General features: G+C 43.6%; 1 protein-coding gene across 3 annotated transcripts in view; it reads right to left on the bottom strand.

Moving 5' to 3' along the window:
* Window positions 1-986: 986 nt before the first annotated feature.
* LOC128875373 (ankyrin repeat and SAM domain-containing protein 1A-like) overlaps window positions 987-17,746 on the bottom strand; it is a 69,560-nt gene continuing 52,800 nt past the window's right edge. For 2 of the 3 annotated variants that reach the window (XM_054120894.1, XM_054120895.1), the window contains 7 exons: window positions 12,992-13,309; window positions 12,446-12,573; window positions 11,556-11,933; window positions 8,502-8,822; window positions 7,504-7,662; window positions 7,139-7,276; window positions 987-6,526 (listed from right to left, as the gene is read on the bottom strand). In XM_054120894.1, coding sequence (XP_053976869.1) covers window positions 5,921-6,526; window positions 7,139-7,276; window positions 7,504-7,662; window positions 8,502-8,822; window positions 11,556-11,933; window positions 12,446-12,573; window positions 12,992-13,309 — 2,048 coding nt within the window. In that variant the 3' untranslated portion in view covers window positions 987-5,920. The remainder of the gene's footprint in view (window positions 6,527-7,138; window positions 7,277-7,503; window positions 7,663-8,501; window positions 8,823-11,555; window positions 11,934-12,445; window positions 12,574-12,991; window positions 13,310-17,746) is intronic. The other variant, XM_054120896.1, reaches the window with a different exon arrangement.

The following is a 17,746-nucleotide window of genomic DNA, read 5'->3' as shown; positions in this document are numbered from 1 at the left end:
TCTGCTTGAGGATTCGACTACGAATGTTCAATAATAATTCTATACAATTTACAAGTATAATATATAAAGCTTCAGCATGTAATGCTTAATAGTTAGCGAGCTATACAGTCGACTAATGAAATAATATCACGAATATAAATCTGAAACTCGACGATGTTTGCATAATTAAGTCGAGGAATCTCTAAGCGAGAAATGTTAACGAGACACGCGAAAGCTGCGTTTTTCTCGTCGCGCAAACATCTAAACCGAAGCGGGGGGACGATCACGCGAATTCACCTCGCAAATTGATGGGATTTGAGATAAGCGTCGCGTTAATGACATCGCATTTCCCGGCGAAACGCACGCGTAATCAGGACGAGCGCGAGATTTCACTCTGCTGAACACGCTTGAGAATTGTACGAGCCTCGCGAACCTCCAAGTTTCGAAATCTGTGACGGCAGGGAAAGTTGAAACGTGCAATCGAAAATCTATGAAATAATAAATACAACTAACATACACGCTAATACTTGACGTCTTTTACTAGGTTAAGAATTAATTCATCAGGCCAAAGAACTAAAGAATTTTGGAAGACGTGAAGTATGACGTACATCTACCTAAAACTCTCAGTTTATATTCTTCAGGAAAGCTGTGACGGCAGGGGAAGTTGAAACGTGCAATCGAAAATCTATGAAATAATAAATAAAACTAAGCTACACGGTAATACTTGACGTCTTCTGTTATGTTCAGGATCAATTCATCAGGCCAACAAACTAAAGAATTTTTAAAGACGTGAAATATGACGCATATCTACCCAAAAGTCTCAGTTTATATTCTTCAGGAAAGAATCGACTTAAAAGGAGCAAAAGCTTGAATGGCCATTTGTCCAGCAACGGACACTCCCATTTTCAGAAGTAAAGTGCATAGATAAAAACAGAATGAGAAAGCCTCGAGGATCTCACGTCAGATGATTCGCATAAATCAACAACGCAGAAAAGCCACCACAGGAGTAATCAGTAATGTCACTTTAATCACACATAGTTGTCTAATATACAATTAGGAAGTTGCTTCGACCGTTTCTTTGGTATCGTTGCCACTGAACTGATTCACGGTGATCGCTGCAGAACACTCTAATTTTACCATACACCTATTTACATATACACCTTCTCGCACCACTCGTATTCCACATATCGACACGAGTATCGTTATCGTCGCTACTACTCACGAGAAACAAAGCACGTTGGTACGAAGACTTCGTGCACAACGTCTACATACCCGATTTACGAACTACTGTAATCTCTTCTTTTCGATTAGTAATTCTTTGTCGTCGCTTGGTCCGCGAGTAAATTTCTTTGCGCGATTGGCAGGTCTGAGTGACGAAAACCAATTTTCGATATCACTCAGACTAATCTACAGTATTATCGTACGTGTATACAGCTAACGTTTACTCGGCAATTGTTTATATAAATACTTAAATGTTACTGCTACATAGATGCCTCTTTCGTATTGCGGAATATTGCAAACAGAAATGGAAATAAATTACTCTTCGCGCGACAATTTCCTTGTCGATATCGCCTCGATCGAACAAACGAAAAACGTTTCGACGCTTTTGGAAGTTAGTTTATAATGCTCGGAATGAGATTAAGCTATCGACTGCTCGGTATATTTACAGATAATAATGCTTTCCGGCTACGCGGATCCTAAAATCGGATCGAACGAGTGCACCGAGTATAAAACGGGCTCCATTGTTGGCACTTTCGAGATTGCATCGGCTGCAACTCGTATTGTTCGTTGATGGACGAAATGGTTGTTGCTGTCGAGTCGTGAGCTCGAGCAATGAGAACAATTCATCGATTCGTTTCTTTTAAGCGTGCGGGGTGGTTCTAGAAAATGCAAGCTACAACCAGCAAGTGAAACTCGTTTGAATTTTTAAAACCATCCTGCGCACTGTTTGTTTAAGAAAAAAAAGATGCAGTCAAAGAAAATGTGAATGAATGTTTGACACATTCATGCTAGAAATTGTACGATGTATATTTTTGTTATGTCTTAGTGAACACGTATGTAATTTCGCGTATGATTCTTCAATGAAGATTGGACGTTGGTCTGGCAAGTTGTGTCACGGACCCAATTTTGACATTTTAAATTGCGTTCAGATCACGTGGCTGTGGTACTAATAAAATACCGAAACACTAGAAAAACTATAGTACCCAAGTACTACAAGTATCAAGATGCAAAAGCACTCGACATTCCGGAGCATTAAAAGTCCCAGTCAAATTCCTACATCGTTCTCACTCTTGTAAATCGATAACGCCATCGCATCTCAAACACTTTTACCATCGCTGCAATTTCGATTCCACTAATATATAAACGACCAACCAAACGATACCCTCGCAATCGATTCTCGATCGACCAGACCAATTCGGTACCAACAAGAGCCAACCACAAGCAAGCCTTTCTGCTCTATTGCAACCATCCTCCTCCGGACCGCTTATACGTCGCTGAACGAATAATTTCCTTAGCTCATACTTACCGACACATCGAAGAAAACATGCTGCCTACTGTCAAACTACAGTTTCTACGATAGCTGCGTTACGCGAGTACCCACCGGTGCGTAGAGGATACACATTTAATTACGCCCCGAAATTACTGTATCACGATGTCTGCGAACCACGTCCGCCATTTATGGTACACCCTAAACGCTTAATTCTGTATACATGACTACCTCTACTGTTTGTAAACGTGATAAATACAAAGTGTGTTCAGTGGGTGTAGAATGTATTCGTACATCGATCAATTTCCCAAAAAATTGTTATTTGAAATTGTAATTTATTAACTTCTTTTCTATAAACAATGATATTCTATATATTCTCGGAAATCTCTAGAATAGATGTAGTCTAAACAACAATTACTAGTTTATATACTTTGCGAAATTAACAAGAAAATACGACAAATCGGCAAAAATATAGAAGCAATAAATATTCGTACGGTTCTTATGGCGAACCATTTACAGTAAAATTTGTAACATAAACACATCAATTTATTGCTTCGTACGAATTAGAAAACATCAAATTTCCAGTAAAGATGTCTTAAAAAATGCTCGAATAAAGGAATGGAGGAAGATCCCACCCCGAATAATATCGACATATATTACATCGACATAATTTAATGCCTAGAAGAGTTGCAGCAATTATAAAATCAAAAGAAAATCCCACGAAGTATTTAAGTATTTATAAAGTAATGTAAATTTCGTTTTTTTTACGAAGTTTTACTTTAACAATTGTACGAATACTTATTGCTTCTATATTTCTATCGATTTATTGTTTCTCTCTTATTAATTTCGCAACTTATATGAATAACTGATTTTTTTTTGTACTGTATCGATTCTAGAGATTTCCAAGAAGATGTAGAATATCATTGTTTATAAACAAAAGTTAATAAATTATAATTCCACATAGTCTTTTTGGAAACTGATCGGTGTACGAATTCTTTCTACATCCACTGTACGTATAGCCACGCAGGGTGACGTTGGTGTGCTATTTGGCAGTATCTCGTGCTCCACTCGTCTACCTGTCTCTTCTGCTCTCTGTATCGCCAACGGTGGAGACTGTCGCCTCCACCCTTATCCTCCCCCCTGTTCCCTTACTACCATCTCGATTAATATCGTGGCATACTATATACATACATGCAATCTTTGGTTTCGCTACAGATCACTATCGCGCGTGTGTGTGCACAGAGTACCGTATCGAATGGCACCAACACCTTTCTACGGCTTCTTCCATCTTCTTCATCCCCTTCGACGTTAGCAAACGAACGATTACTCGAGTATCGCTACGGTTCGATATCTACGCGGTTAGGCCTGCCCCATCATCGAAGAACGGAGCTACGATGTTACGCGTTGTTCAACGATATTACTACGACACCCAGTGCCATCTTGGATCAGGTCGAACTACACTATCTTATTTCGTTCTCTCGAGGTCCTCTCGAGTCCTTACACTTAGGGGGAGCCATCGAGCAGACTCCATAGAGTATTTAAATATATATTATATTAGATAGATATTTGGTACCGCTTCGTGGTATAGTTTCGTTTCCTAATCGCGAGGTTCGTCGAATTAACACTCGAATAAATACGCTAGCTACGGAGCTTCTCTCCGTTTCGATTTTTCTTCTTGTAATAATACAACGTGTGAGTGTGTGTACGAGTCTGTTCGGTACTATATACCTGTGTATGTTTCTATACGTAACGCTTAAACGTGGAATACAAAAAAAACGAGATAAGGGCTTGTCAGTCTTGGGGGGGGGGGGGGGGTGGTGATGATGAAACGTCGAAAAAACGGTGACGACTCGAACGAGGGTGGAATCGATCGTGGAAAAAACGAATTCTACCGTGGATCACGCCATTATTCGGCGTCCACGGCCGCGGAGAAAACAATTCAGCCTCAGAGTCTCATCAGTCGTTAAGAATTATTTATTCGGGAGCAAAATTGAGCATTCTGGAATCCATCGGCTCGCCCTCTGTGTATGTTCGTTTTTCTTACGCGGGGGAATGTGTGTTTCTTATTTGTGTGATTGACTGCAGCGAGCTGCACGAGGGAGAGATCCCGTCTTTGAGTCTTCTGGCGAATTTCTTTCATTTTTATTTTTTTTTTGTTACTTTTCTAGTTTCTTTTTTTTCCATTCTTGTAATTACTTTAGGCGAGACATCGATGTAACGTTATCGTCACTGTTTCCCGTGTAGACAAAACGTCGTGCGTAAATCTAGAAAATATCTACGGTGTCGAGGAGCTCTATTTTAGACGAATAATACTGTTCGTGATGATCGCGACACGCGCGGCGAGAATGGTCGCGCGAGCAGTTAACAAGTACTGGATGCTTCGTTTGTCTTGACCAGGTTTACGACAATAAAAACGCATTCGCTTTCAAAAAGCATCCTTGAAATCTAATGAAAAATGACCTTCACGAGGAAGGAACGTCAATCGCAACACTTGTCTACAAGAAACAATTTTCTCAGACATTTCTTGGTACGATAAAAAACAGACAGAGTGGCGAAGACAAACGAAATTCCATAATTGTATTTAAATATCAAAGTTCGTTCAGATTTCGTTGTTCCCGGATATCCGTCCCTCTCGCTGCGCGCGCACGCGCGTAGAACGTGTAAAAGGTGAGCGGTCGTTCGCCTCCCAGATGAGTCTTGTCGGTTTTATTTAATGCCCACGACACGGAGAATCACAACGCCGGTGTTTGGTCACGCGGACACGGGCCCGGAAGTGCGGTGATTTTGGCGAATTAATAACGGTGTTGTTCACTTACCTGAGCAGTCGCGAGGCCCCTCCGTGACTCGCCCCGGTTAAAAGTAATCGTACAAACGCGGCACGCCAACGCTACCGTGTATAACGCTACTACAAAAGTTTAGAGAGATAAAAAGACACAAGGTGCCCCCTATCGCGTCACATTAACGAGGATCAACCCTAACTCGCGATTGGTCACTTCGAAAGCAATGCCCGAGTCCAATTCGACTCCCATGAGAGCAAATCCCAACGAAAATACCCACGTTTAGAAAAGGAATCGTTAGAAAATCCTTCTCGAATCTTACCTTCGCGATTAACGTTTGGTGCTACCTTCGTTCGGAGACTACCTTGATCTACAATTCGCTACCATTAACACGACCCAACGGCGCTCAAACACCTCAGTCGCGTTCCCAAGGTAAGAACATTCCAAAAAACAACGTCCACGAGTCGTCGACCCTTCCGATGTACATTTTCGAGATCCTCGAAGCGTAGCTCCGCCTCGAACGAAGATCACCTTCGTTCAGGAGTTGGAGGACGATCGTCTAAGCCAACTGCGACTTAGACGTCGCAATGATCGCGCCTCGTGACCTCGGGGAACTAGTCGCACCCTTTCCCTAGACGACCAGGTGATTTCCACGGATCTCACGAAATCCTAGGACCTAGAGTTCCTCTGATAAAGCGATGGGTGCTCTGGAGCCTGGCTTCATGTCCTTCACGCCAATGCCAATGTCGTCGACGGGCACTGGGGCCAGCTTCAGCTGGTTACCGTTCAGCTTGATGTCGTTGACGGAATGGGAACGACCGTGTGTTACCAGAGGCTTGGCTGTTTGGTTGGTGCTGGTGTTGGAGTTCGAACTGTTGACGGAGTTTACGCTAGGGCTGGTGACCGTATTCGGGCCCGCGCAGTTCGCGGTGCTGGAGCTGGAACTGGAGTTGGAGTTCGCGTCCAAAGGAAGACTGAGGACCACGGGTTGAACCACGGGAATTGGAGCAGACGACTTGGACCGTGGCTTCGGTTTGGCGTTGGAACACGTCGAGTACAAGCTTGGAACGGGCACTGGAGGGTGATCGTGATCGCGAGTGACGTCTGGCGCGGAATCAGGCGACACGGACATCTTCGCTGTCGCGGCTGATTTCGTGGTGAACGCTGTTAATTGATTGGCGGACTGAGATCGAACCGTGTGACCTGGCTTGTCTCGGAGGGCCATCTGATAGGCAACTTCGAACGCTTGGCCCAGAGTCAGGATCACCTCGGTTGCTTGGTCCTGGAACAGGAGACTCTCGCTTCGTACACTTATGCAGACGGGGAATGCTGTCTGTGGTTGAAGGAATGATACACAGAAGAACCGAAGGGTTTTCCGAAAGAGACTTCAGGAGTTTTGGAATATCCTTTATAAGATTCTGATACTCCAAAAATCGATTAACTCCACCACTCACATAAAAATTGTAACATTACTGACGATTATTTTTTGGTTATTCTTTCGTATTAATTTTATATACCGCTAGATGAAAGCTACATCTGTATTTATGCATTCTACAATATTTATTTGAATTTATATTATAAACGGAATTTTAAAAAACGAGTTAATCGATTTGTGCAATGAACGGCTCATATGTAGACTGCGGATTTATAGGGAATTTAATTATGCAAGAAACTGCAAAATTCATAGAAGCAAAGTTCATATTAGAATATTTGCAGAGTAAAATACCCCGACTGGCTGTATCTCTGCAAAGATTTTATTTTGCATAAAGATCCGCAGTCTACTCATATGGAAATTGCGTTGGCCAATGTTGACGATCTTATTTCTGTCCACTGATGTAACTATGCAGCTTCAATATTTGAAAAAAATATTGTTTTCATATAAAAATGGACTCACCATAGTTGGCACGCAAAAGACGTGACAGAAATGCGTACTGCTGGCATGGTCCTTAGTGATGTACGCAAAATGGGTAAGATCGTCGGCGTCCTGACAAGCGCAGTGGATGTTGCGAATTTCGTGTTCGCAAATTGGCTCCTATCAATCATAATATCCAATACAAACGTATTGTAGGTAAGCTTGCTAAGTATCGATGTTTATCCTTTATAACACTGCCGTGTGCACTAATTAGACGTTTCACGAGAAAAGGAACGGGCATAATCGCGTCTTTCAAAGCACGAAGTGACCTTATGCGAGTGCAACGGTGCCATAAAGGATCAACGATGACGAATGTTTGGCAACTTCGATTCATGAGAGTATCTTACATTCGTTACTGTGTTCAGGAAGCGAACGCCACGATAAGAAATCGCCAGTGTGATGTCAGGAGTGACTCTAGGCTCGCGGCAGGTTTTCTTCAGCTTCTGTATCGACATCTTGGTTGATTCTGTGCCACGTAACTCCTTCACAACGGTTGAGCCCAGATACTGCTCGATTTTAAAACAGAAAAAATACTCTGTCTCTAGAATCACGATGCAAACTAGCAAAACAAATTGGAAGAAAGAGTTGCTATCGTAAACTACATATTGGAAACTTGTTGTTTTTACAGCTCGTATACTCGCGGAAGTATGCAATTATTAAACTCGACAACGTAATTCCACCGAGGAAGGAAACGTTGAATGTTTCTTGGGCGTGTTACAAGGGAGATAATATTCTGTATGAATTGTGTTATTAGTTACACCCACGCTACGATTATGATAATAGCCTTCACCTTGGAGCTCTGTCACGACTATCTGGCTGACATCACGACGCACTCGTTATTCAAGAACCGTGTAATACATTAGAGCGAGGGCAGAATTACGGAGTACAATTACTGCGCCGACATGGAATACTCTCGTTTCCGTGGCTACGATTAACGGGTTTCTATTTGACGTATCAAACTAAACTTGTGCAGCTAAAAGCTAATGTTTCATTATAGTAACAATATAAATTCCCTGAAATTGCTTATTATCAGGGTTAAAGTGACTCGTTTGTGATATTCCATTACGACCATCAAAATTACATTTGGTGATTATTCTATAAGACAAAGAGAGTAAAAGAAATACCATAGCTACCCTTACTCTCATAGAATCACCTAGTACTGCATTACTAACGCGCAATCGATTCTCAATTTCCTGGACCCCAGAAATTGGCATAAAGAATATGCCAGCGACTGACTGTTCGCCAGTTAAAGACGTGAAGAATATTTGGCAGAGGACTTTGCGACAGGAAGCCACGGGTAAGGAGCCAAGAAGCAAAAGAAAGAATACGGATCAATTAGACTTACGTTGGCGACGTACGTAACGCATCCCGTGACTAGAGCTCTTGGCTGGTGCCTCCATTGCGTCTTCAGGGTGGACGGAACGCCAAACAGCAACTCCGACGGCGCCCTGATCTCCAGCTGTTCCGGGGCTGATATCGCCCCATTATGCGAACTGGGTCGCTGTGGTGGCTGAGGGGCTGGTCTGTTTTTGCGATGCCTTAACGTTCCCGTGCCAGTACTAGTCGAATTCGTTCCAACTATCGGTGGCGGCACGACAGTAACCTCCGTCGTTGTCTCAGGCAGTTTTTCTCTTATCTCCTCCTTCAGCTGCTGAATGTTCGTCTTCTGCGAAAACGATAGGACAGGATCCGTTGGACAGAGCAGTACAGGGTAATATTTAACCCTTTGCACTCGGAGCCATTTCGTTACAGAATGTGCAAACGGGAATTCAACTTATAAAACATGTAATTTACTGTAACGATACTTGAGCTTATATGAATCTTTAGACGTTGAGAAACATATTTATGTCAAAAATGAAAACTTTATACTCTTCAAATATGTGATATGTGAAACAGTCAGAGATATGCATTGATAGTTTCTATCTTTTAAGTTGCAATCTTAGGCTTCCTTGAAGCCGAACAATCCTTGGTCGTGCGTAATAGCGAGCTAATGGCTGCGAACTTGTAATAAGATGTTTAGATTTTGATTAGTAGGGACACCATCAAGGATCCGTAGCTGGTACTAAACCAAGGAGACAAGAAACCGTCTTCTAAAAAAGAAACCGTCAAGGAATCATACACTTTTACAAATTTTACGCTCCCATAAGTTTATCCTTTTTTTTTTTTATCGAATGGAATTGCTTTATGCATACCCGGATTCTCTGGGGAGTCCCCGGGTTATGCAAGGCTCTCCTCGGGCGGAGGTCACCGAGCAATAGCTCCGCGTCCGCCACCAAAGGCTTACCCACTAAAAACACTCGCTCACCTAAGCTACAAGGGAGGTGCCTGGTTCTCGTGGAAACGGACTTACGATGTCCCCTCAGAAGAAACATTCAATTGCAAAAGGCTAAAACTCGCCCTCTAAAGTGTCGCGATTCTAGTCTTAAAAATCCTAGTTCTTAAAAATAACAGCAGGTTTTCCCTTCTCTAGCGAATAGTCCGTGTACAGGGAAAAAAGGGCAGGTATCGATTTCTCTTTCATATGCAAAATACATCCGATGGACTCGCGAACGAACCTACAGAAAGAAACATTTTTTTTATATTCTACCATTTCGGTGAACCAGATGACGTTACGTTGTACCAGTTTCGCCTCACGGAGCCTCTGGATGCGTCGATGAACAAAACGGGAACAGAGGGGAAAAAAGAGGAGAAAAGCCCGGTACCCGAGGAAAATTTTCACGAAGCGTTGCAAAGCCACGCTCGAAAATCCGGCTCGCGTTACACGACGTACAATTACACACGTAAAAGCGTCGCGTTTCGAATTGCCACCCGTTTGCACGGCTTGAAAAAAGGAAACTTTTTGCAATCTCTCCGGCAGAAACACGCGCCTGTTTCGCAGTGGTTGGGGAATTACGATCAAACCGGATACAAACCACGCGAGCGTATCCCTCGAATTCGGATTACACGCCGCGAATCGTTTGTTACATCTGGCTTCCCTGTATAATTTGTGTCGCGCCGCGAACTCCCTGGGAACGTGCACGCGTAAAAAACAAAGAGACAATGTTGGAAAAAAAAGAGGGACAATAATTTCCAATGGGGAAAATTCGATGATTGAAAGAGGAAACGTGTTTAGTAATCAATAATGAGTTTGATCTGCGGGGTCTGCTGTAGGAAAAGATAGTTATTCTTGCATCGTATTGTAGGAAATCGTGGAAGAATAATATTATATTTTTCATTTGGAGAGCGTCAGAGCATTAAGTTATATTGTAGTGCCTTCTTGGTTCAAAAATCTTCATAAACACTCGTCCACGTATTTCTAAAGACGTACGTTTCCGTATCGCGGTAACAGTGCGTTTCGTTCTCGATCCGCAGACGAAAACCGGGTGGCCCGAGGGGGTGGCGCGATATTCGGACCACGAGTCGTGAAATTCGATTAAAGGAAAAGAATAGACGTAAGGACCAGAGAAACGGAGGAACAAAAAGAGCGATTTGGACGTGTGCGCGTCGACCTGGCGGCCATTAATCGAATTTAATTAGCTAATTAAGGGAGAAGCGCCGAAAAGACGAGCGGAACGAGGTAGCGGAGTAGCTCGTTAACGGATGCACGTATCGCGCTCGAGGCGCCCGAACAAAAACCATTAGCGTCCGCTCGAGCGATCAGGCTGAAAGCTTCCTCGAGTGTTGCCCCCCATCAACCCCCTCGACGTACAGGCCGTGCACTGTACGGCGCGTCGGACAGGTAAGCTGATGCACACGTTACAATAACGGCTCTCCAATTAGCCACGATATTTACATTATGACGCGATCGGCTGAAAGCCGTCGGAAGCGATCGAGCCTTGCCGTGTCGCCAGCCACCCTCGACGCTCGTTTCGCCCTCTTTTGCCCAAGTGTTACGGGCCCTTGTCAGACACCCCGTTCAACCGTTCACGGTAATTCTTAACAGAATTGTTGCTGCGTCCGCCCACCACCGCCCACACCCTATCTGGAACACTCCACGTTTTCGTTGCCCACTTCAAACGCGATCTTCGCGATGTAACGCGCCCCCTGCACTTCCCAGGTGAGAGAATCGACGGGGAGAGCATCGTGACGTACGTCGTTAACACTTTACAGTCGATGTGGTTTCGTCGTTTCGGTTTGGGTACGCATGTGCAGCCCCTTTTGCTAAGATGTATTTGATGTTGTGGTGTTGGTTGAAATATCATGAAGATCGTGTTTGGATTCTTATATTTGGTGGGTTGGAGAGGTATTAGACGGGTTGATTAGGAAGTAGGTTGAAATCCGAATTCAGCAATCTCACGAGTCAATTTTGATCCTTGCTCTTTCCAAGAGTTTTACAGAGTCTTATAATGTAAATGAATGTAATTGTCAGGAAACATCAACCAACGATTTATATTCATCACGAATGAAAGAATTCACTCACCAAGGTGTTCAGGTCCTTGTTGAGGTCCTCCAGGTTGGGCCCAGCACAATTGCGATTCTGTGCACGAGCGTTGGAGCTGTTGAGCGACGCGAGGATCCTCTTTCTGTGCGCTGGTTTTTGGATTTCCAACACGGTCGCCAGTTCGTCCTCCCACACGCGTCTCACACGATCCATGTCCGTGTACAAGTGTTTCCTGAACGTCTCCGCGTAATTCTCCAGGTGAATGCTCTTCAACCACTCGTCCACCGATTGCCCAGTGCTACTGGATCGTTTCTCCACGCGTTTATTCAGTAGACCTACGGCGTCCATGATCACGGCGCGCTCCTGGTCGCTGCTGATCTCCATGTCCTTTAGGTCGGCCTCGTCTAGTACTCCGTTCTGCGAACAGGTGATGTTCCTTTGAGATTTTGAACCAGATGGAAGTCTGGTGATTCTGACTTGCGAACGGTTTCAGAATTTTTGCGAGAGCTTAATGAAATACGTGGGACAACTTCGAATGGATAAATTAACCCTTTGCACTCCAAGCAATTTGGCTTTATGTAGGTAGCCAACTCTAAAATCATTTTTCTTAGAAGTTTACATTTTTATTAAACATAATCATACACAAATAATAATAGTTTAGTGGAAATATTGTCCTTCATTTGATTATTTATATGAAATTCTTTGAAACAAATAATGGAAAACTAACGTATTCTTTAACGCTATTGCTTAAGAATATTGATCTTATAACTAATTGAATGTAGACACTTGTAACTTAGTAAAATTTAATGATAAATTGTGGGCAGTAACACGTGCCGTAGAAGTAGAATGCCTTTATGTGCCTGGGCAGTACACGTGGCTTTAGGGGTGCAAAGGGTTAATTTGAAAAATGTTGGGGGTGAGATACTCACGATGAAGTCCAGATCGTCGAAGCCAGAGTTGACGAAGAGAGTCTCGTAATCCGCCAAACCCAACGTTGACAGCCACTGACCGACGGAAGTGGAGACAATGGGGCTGCTGCTGGTGTCCGAACTCAGACCTGCGTACAAATCAGACAGAACCGCAAGTTTAATGCATTGGAAACATCTTCGATATCATGCCTCGCCGTTTGCTCGTTTTTGTGGACAGAGTTAGACGCGATTCGCGCGAGTTCAGGGGTTAGTGGCGAGTATCGCACGGTAACGTCGATCCCAAGTGTTAACGAAATCTTTGTTAGAATGTTCTTCCTTTTTTGTTAGTATCTTCAGAAATGAATTAGCGACTCAACCCTTTGATAATCATGCGATTTTATTTTACATCGAGTAATGATGTAATGGATTCTACAATGGATCTGAATGAATAATGAAATGTACAAAGACGTGAATGTTAAAGAAGTATACAGAGTGAGGAAGAAGCTTCTTTCTTTTTTCATTGATTAGAGATGTTCGCGGGGGTATTGGACTAAAGCTGCAAGGTACCTAGTCTCGTTTGGAACTCCTTCTCGAGCTCGGTGACGAAAACGGACTCCCTGACGAGGCCTGTCCCGATGGACGCCATGATCTCGGAAATCTTTGCCCATTCCTCCTGCTCGTCGAAGGGGCTCATTATACTAAGGGACTTCTCGTCCCTTTCACGATCGCGATCGGATAATCGAAACGGGACCTCTCCGTCATCGATACGTTCTCCGCCTCCAACCTCGCCCCCGGTTCCCATTCCGCATGCAGCCGGCCCGTAAACGTTCCGCAAACGACGCAGCGTACGCGGTCGTTCGGCCGTCATGGATCCTTTTAACAAACCTGTCGAAATCATAACATGTCGATTACACGGTGACGTCAGTGGCAATGTAAAATGTTTCCTCGGTGAGCAGGTTCAGCATTCTTCGATTATTTACAACCGAATCGAGTCGGGCGAGTTTCAAGTAACCGAGGAAGGTGGCGTTTCTCTTCCACGAAGCTGTTGTATTGAAGTATGTTGAAGGTATTGTATTCAAGACAAATTCTTCTTATGTGAAAATATGTTTTAAGACGTGTGGCAGGTTTTGACTGTGTACTGTGGGGAAAGTCGTACTATTAATGTTTATAGACTTGTATGTACAATTCTTGTGTATGTGTGTATCTGCGAATAAAATCAATGAAGCATTATGTTTCTTCAAGATGTTATTTAAACATATAACATTCTGCAAGTAGGGCACGGGTACATAACGAGTTAAACGATCAAAAAATTCGACCCGTCGTTACGAGTTTTACTGTTCCAACAAGATCACCCTGCCCCATAAATTTCGCCCCAATAAATCCTCTTTTAGCTAGGTTAAAGCGTGTCGTTGTCAGCAGGAAACAACGATTCCGCAATAATCTTGGCTGATCCGAATTTGTTTGTTCCGTCGTGAAACGACCGCGGACGCGCCCCCTCCGTTCGCGGAACCGCGTTTGTATTTGCTCGCTCTCCTCGATCACGGCACATGTGTAACGCCCGCAACAAGTGCACGCGCAAATGATTTTTTTTCATGGTACTTTGACCCTCAACCGTTTTATCCGCGTTCGTTATTTACCCGAATCCAGTATTTATTTGCGTGCAATCCTACGCCACCGCGGCGCGAAACGCACGACCGGATACATTTCGAATATCCAACGCGTCGATACGCTATTTTGTTTTCGCCCTCTATTTTTTTTTATTTTCTATTTATTTATTTTTTTTTTATTTTTTTTATTTGGCGAACCAACGCCGCGTCAATTCGACGTATAATATCGCGTATGATATTCCCACCGAACGGAGCGCGGGGGGGGTTTCGCGTTTAAAAGCCGACGACGAACGTAATTGCTTAACGACATCGGTGTCGAGAGTCGGTCTTGATTATCTTCCGGGAACTAATCTCGTGGAGGCATCGAACAATGACGAATCTGCGATGAATATTCAACGTATCCGTGGATTCGTTCGTACGTGCCCGCATATCCATTATGGATATCCGTTGGCTGATTCCGGATACCGGCTCGACGTGTTTGCGTTTAAAACCGTCCGGAATTGTCGACCAGTCAGGATGGAGAACGCGTTGCTCGGTGGAACGCGAATTTTCCGAGGGAATTAGGCCAGACGACAGGTCGATTGGTACTTCGAACCTAGCACGATAATGTCCTTCGAAATGTTACAGATTCTAGTCCTCGGGTTGCTGCGACGTCTGTTTCTCCAGTTGTTACTTCAGAGCGTTTAGCCATTTAAGCGTGTTCGACGTGTATACACGTCGGACTAAATCTCTACTGAAGTGCGGTTGGCGTATATACTCGTTGTGTAAAATAAAAAATGGTCATTGACTATAAAAACTCGAAATTTTTCTATAAATTTTCCTTTATATTACCAATACAACTGTTACTGTATTTTATGTAGAAGGGGCTCGCGGCCCAAAACCAATTGTATACGAAATCCGCGCCTTGGACGGCGAGCGTGGATTTGCGGAAAAACTGCGGAAAGGAAATGGAAGACGTAAAGAGTCAAGATATTGATGTACGACCTGCGAAGTGGTACTTTGTGTGGTACCGTGCTTCGAAAAATATCACACATAAATAAATTGAAATTTTTTAAATGATTTTCTTTTTTCAATATTTCTTGTTTATGTATTAGGTCATCCCGTAAATTCGTGCTGCCGACTATGTTAATATTTAATTAAAAAACTAAAATTCAAGCAATACGGTGGTTGTCATGCTAGAAATTATTCTTTCAAAAACAAAAAAAACTATAACCCATTCACTGCATATCTATCAACATACCAAGGTTTCCTAATACAGCAGAAAAAGAGCACTCATCGCATACTGTGTTTAAATCTATAAAATGCAGACGTAAAGGGATGGTGCTTTCGTTCGCAAATAAATAATAGTAAGATAATACATTGAAAAGATGGTTAAAGCACGTCTCCAGAAATAATTTATCCACGATATCGCGCGATAACACGAAGCACTTTAAACGTTCGCCTCGTCGCGCTTCGAAAGGTGCAAATAATCCCCCACCTCATTCGTCCCGTTCTCTCATTCTTCGCTCTTTTCATCGTCTGGCAGCTTTGCTCGACGTCTCTCTCTGCCCCCGTCGCTGGGGAGGGCCCTTGGCAGGCGCAGTAACGCCGACACTAAAGACAATCCGTCGTTTTCACCGCCTTTACAATCGACGCCTTGGAAATACCGCAGCCGTGTTCGCGTGGAGGCTCGCCATGGAAAGTCTTTCATACGAATTTTCACAAATGAGAATTCACGATACGTGCGCGAACAGCCACCCCCCTTGGGGACGGAGACGTGGAGAGGGTTGAGGGAGCGACCCGCCACAGACGGAGGAAAAGAAAATGCAGGGAAGAACGGAGGAGGCGGGGAGCGAGAAGAAAAAAGTACCACTTTAAGCAGCGGCTATGAACGCCTTTCAAAGACGCTGTGTGTATCCTCTCTGCACAGGTGAACTCGAGAGGGTGGCGAGGAACGTGTACGGCTGTGTACGTACATCCCCCGGGAGTCGTGAAAAGCTCATAAAAATATTAAACAGAGAGGGAGAGAGAAGAACGAGGAGAGGAAGTGGAGGAAGTTTGAGGAGGTACGAGCAAGGTAGCCCAGGTTAAGAGCGAGAGAGAAATGGGGGTAGAGGGTGGCTCGCACGTTACAAGCAGCAAACGTACGTAATTTTAATTAAAGCTCCATGATGAAGGGCGTCGCCTGCTCGCGCGCACTCCAGCCCAGCAGCGTTATATTATGTAGGCAGTTATTCAAGTCATATACACAAATTACATAAATCCTCATCGTCGTCCCTTTCTCCCGTTTTCCACCTTCTATCTTTCCCTTTCCTTCCGCCTACCAGCTCTCGACTCCTCCAAAGGAGGCGGGGATTCTCTTTTTTTCCTCCATTTTTTCACCCATCCCTCCGTCTACGTGTCCCTATCCTCTTTCCGCCAGTTTCCGCGTCTCTCTCGTTGCCATTCTTTCCCGTCGTCGCACGAGCGACCGCTGGCTTTCGCAGCGTAATAGTTTCCCTCACGAGGGAATCCGTTTAATCGCAGTAATTGGGAAGAGCTGCGACATTGTGCGCTTTTTCTTTCTCCTTTATTTCATCGCCGGTTTGCGCGCGCTCCCACCGCCACCCTCGTGAGAAACTAGCGCGCTACGGCTGTCGAATGTGTTCTTTTCTTTAGCTTCTATTTTCACCCTTTTTCCTCCATTCCCATCCCCCCACCGCCGCCTCGTTCAGCTTTTTGTTGCACGTTTCTTTTCTGCTCTTTCCCTGCGAAACGGTGCACTCCAGCGTTGGAGAGAAATCGGCTTTTTTTGAGGGGAAGCGCTGGGAAGACCCGAAATTGAGACTGGCCGCGTGCGTACGTGCGCGTTCCCCATCGACTAGATTGTATCGAATATTGGCGGTGTTGGTTCTTGAATTTATTTTAAATAAATTCTCAGGTACTGATAGGAATTCATTCAATGTGTATAGAAATCGATAGATTTTCTAATAAGGCGTGGAACAAATACATCAGTGATTGGCTTCCGGAGAAAAGAAAACCTTTACGAAGATAACATTAACCCTTTGAGTGCCAGAAGAAATTTCCATATATATGCGAAAAATGCCAGACGATTTTAAACAAAAATGTATATTTCGGTCATTTTTATTTTAAGGTTCATGACATTTTTACACGACACTAAAAACATGTTAGACTTCCTTTATTACTAAATAAATAATAATAAAACGTTATAGGTTTAATATAATCTTATGAATCCTGGAAAATTTCCATAGATACTGGAAAGTTTGCTACAGCCAGTTGGGTAATTACCTAAGTGTGGACAGCAGACTAAAGAAGACACCAGCTTATCAGCCGTTATACATTACACACATTACGGTATTTAAAATAAAATGGAAGTGCACAAATAAATCTATGTGAATTAGATATTGACATTATTTTCGTAAAGCAAAATTGATTTTTTAATGAATTATAGCACCTACAGCTTCGAGCAGCGATATATCGCTCTTTGACACTCAAAGGGTTAAGGATCTAAATCGTTTTGTTTGTTGGATCTACAAACCGACTGTGTGGAACAGTCTTTGTTCCTGTTTGGATACTATTAAAGTCAAATCCAGAGTTTGCACGCGAACGTTTAGATTTGAATAAAATAACGAGGGTAAACGTCAAGCGTGTCAAATACTCGAGCTCGAAATATAAAATGCGATGATTGCAACGACTTCGCTGACAACAGACGTAACTTCCGCTCGTCTTGATTCTG

The sequence above is a fragment of the Hylaeus volcanicus genome, chromosome 4, assembly GCF_026283585.1.
Source record: "Hylaeus volcanicus isolate JK05 chromosome 4, UHH_iyHylVolc1.0_haploid, whole genome shotgun sequence".
Classification (NCBI taxonomy): Eukaryota; Metazoa; Arthropoda; class Insecta; order Hymenoptera; family Colletidae; genus Hylaeus; species Hylaeus volcanicus.
The sequence above is the reverse complement of the archived record's forward strand: the minus strand, read 5'-3'. Positions and strand labels throughout refer to the sequence as shown.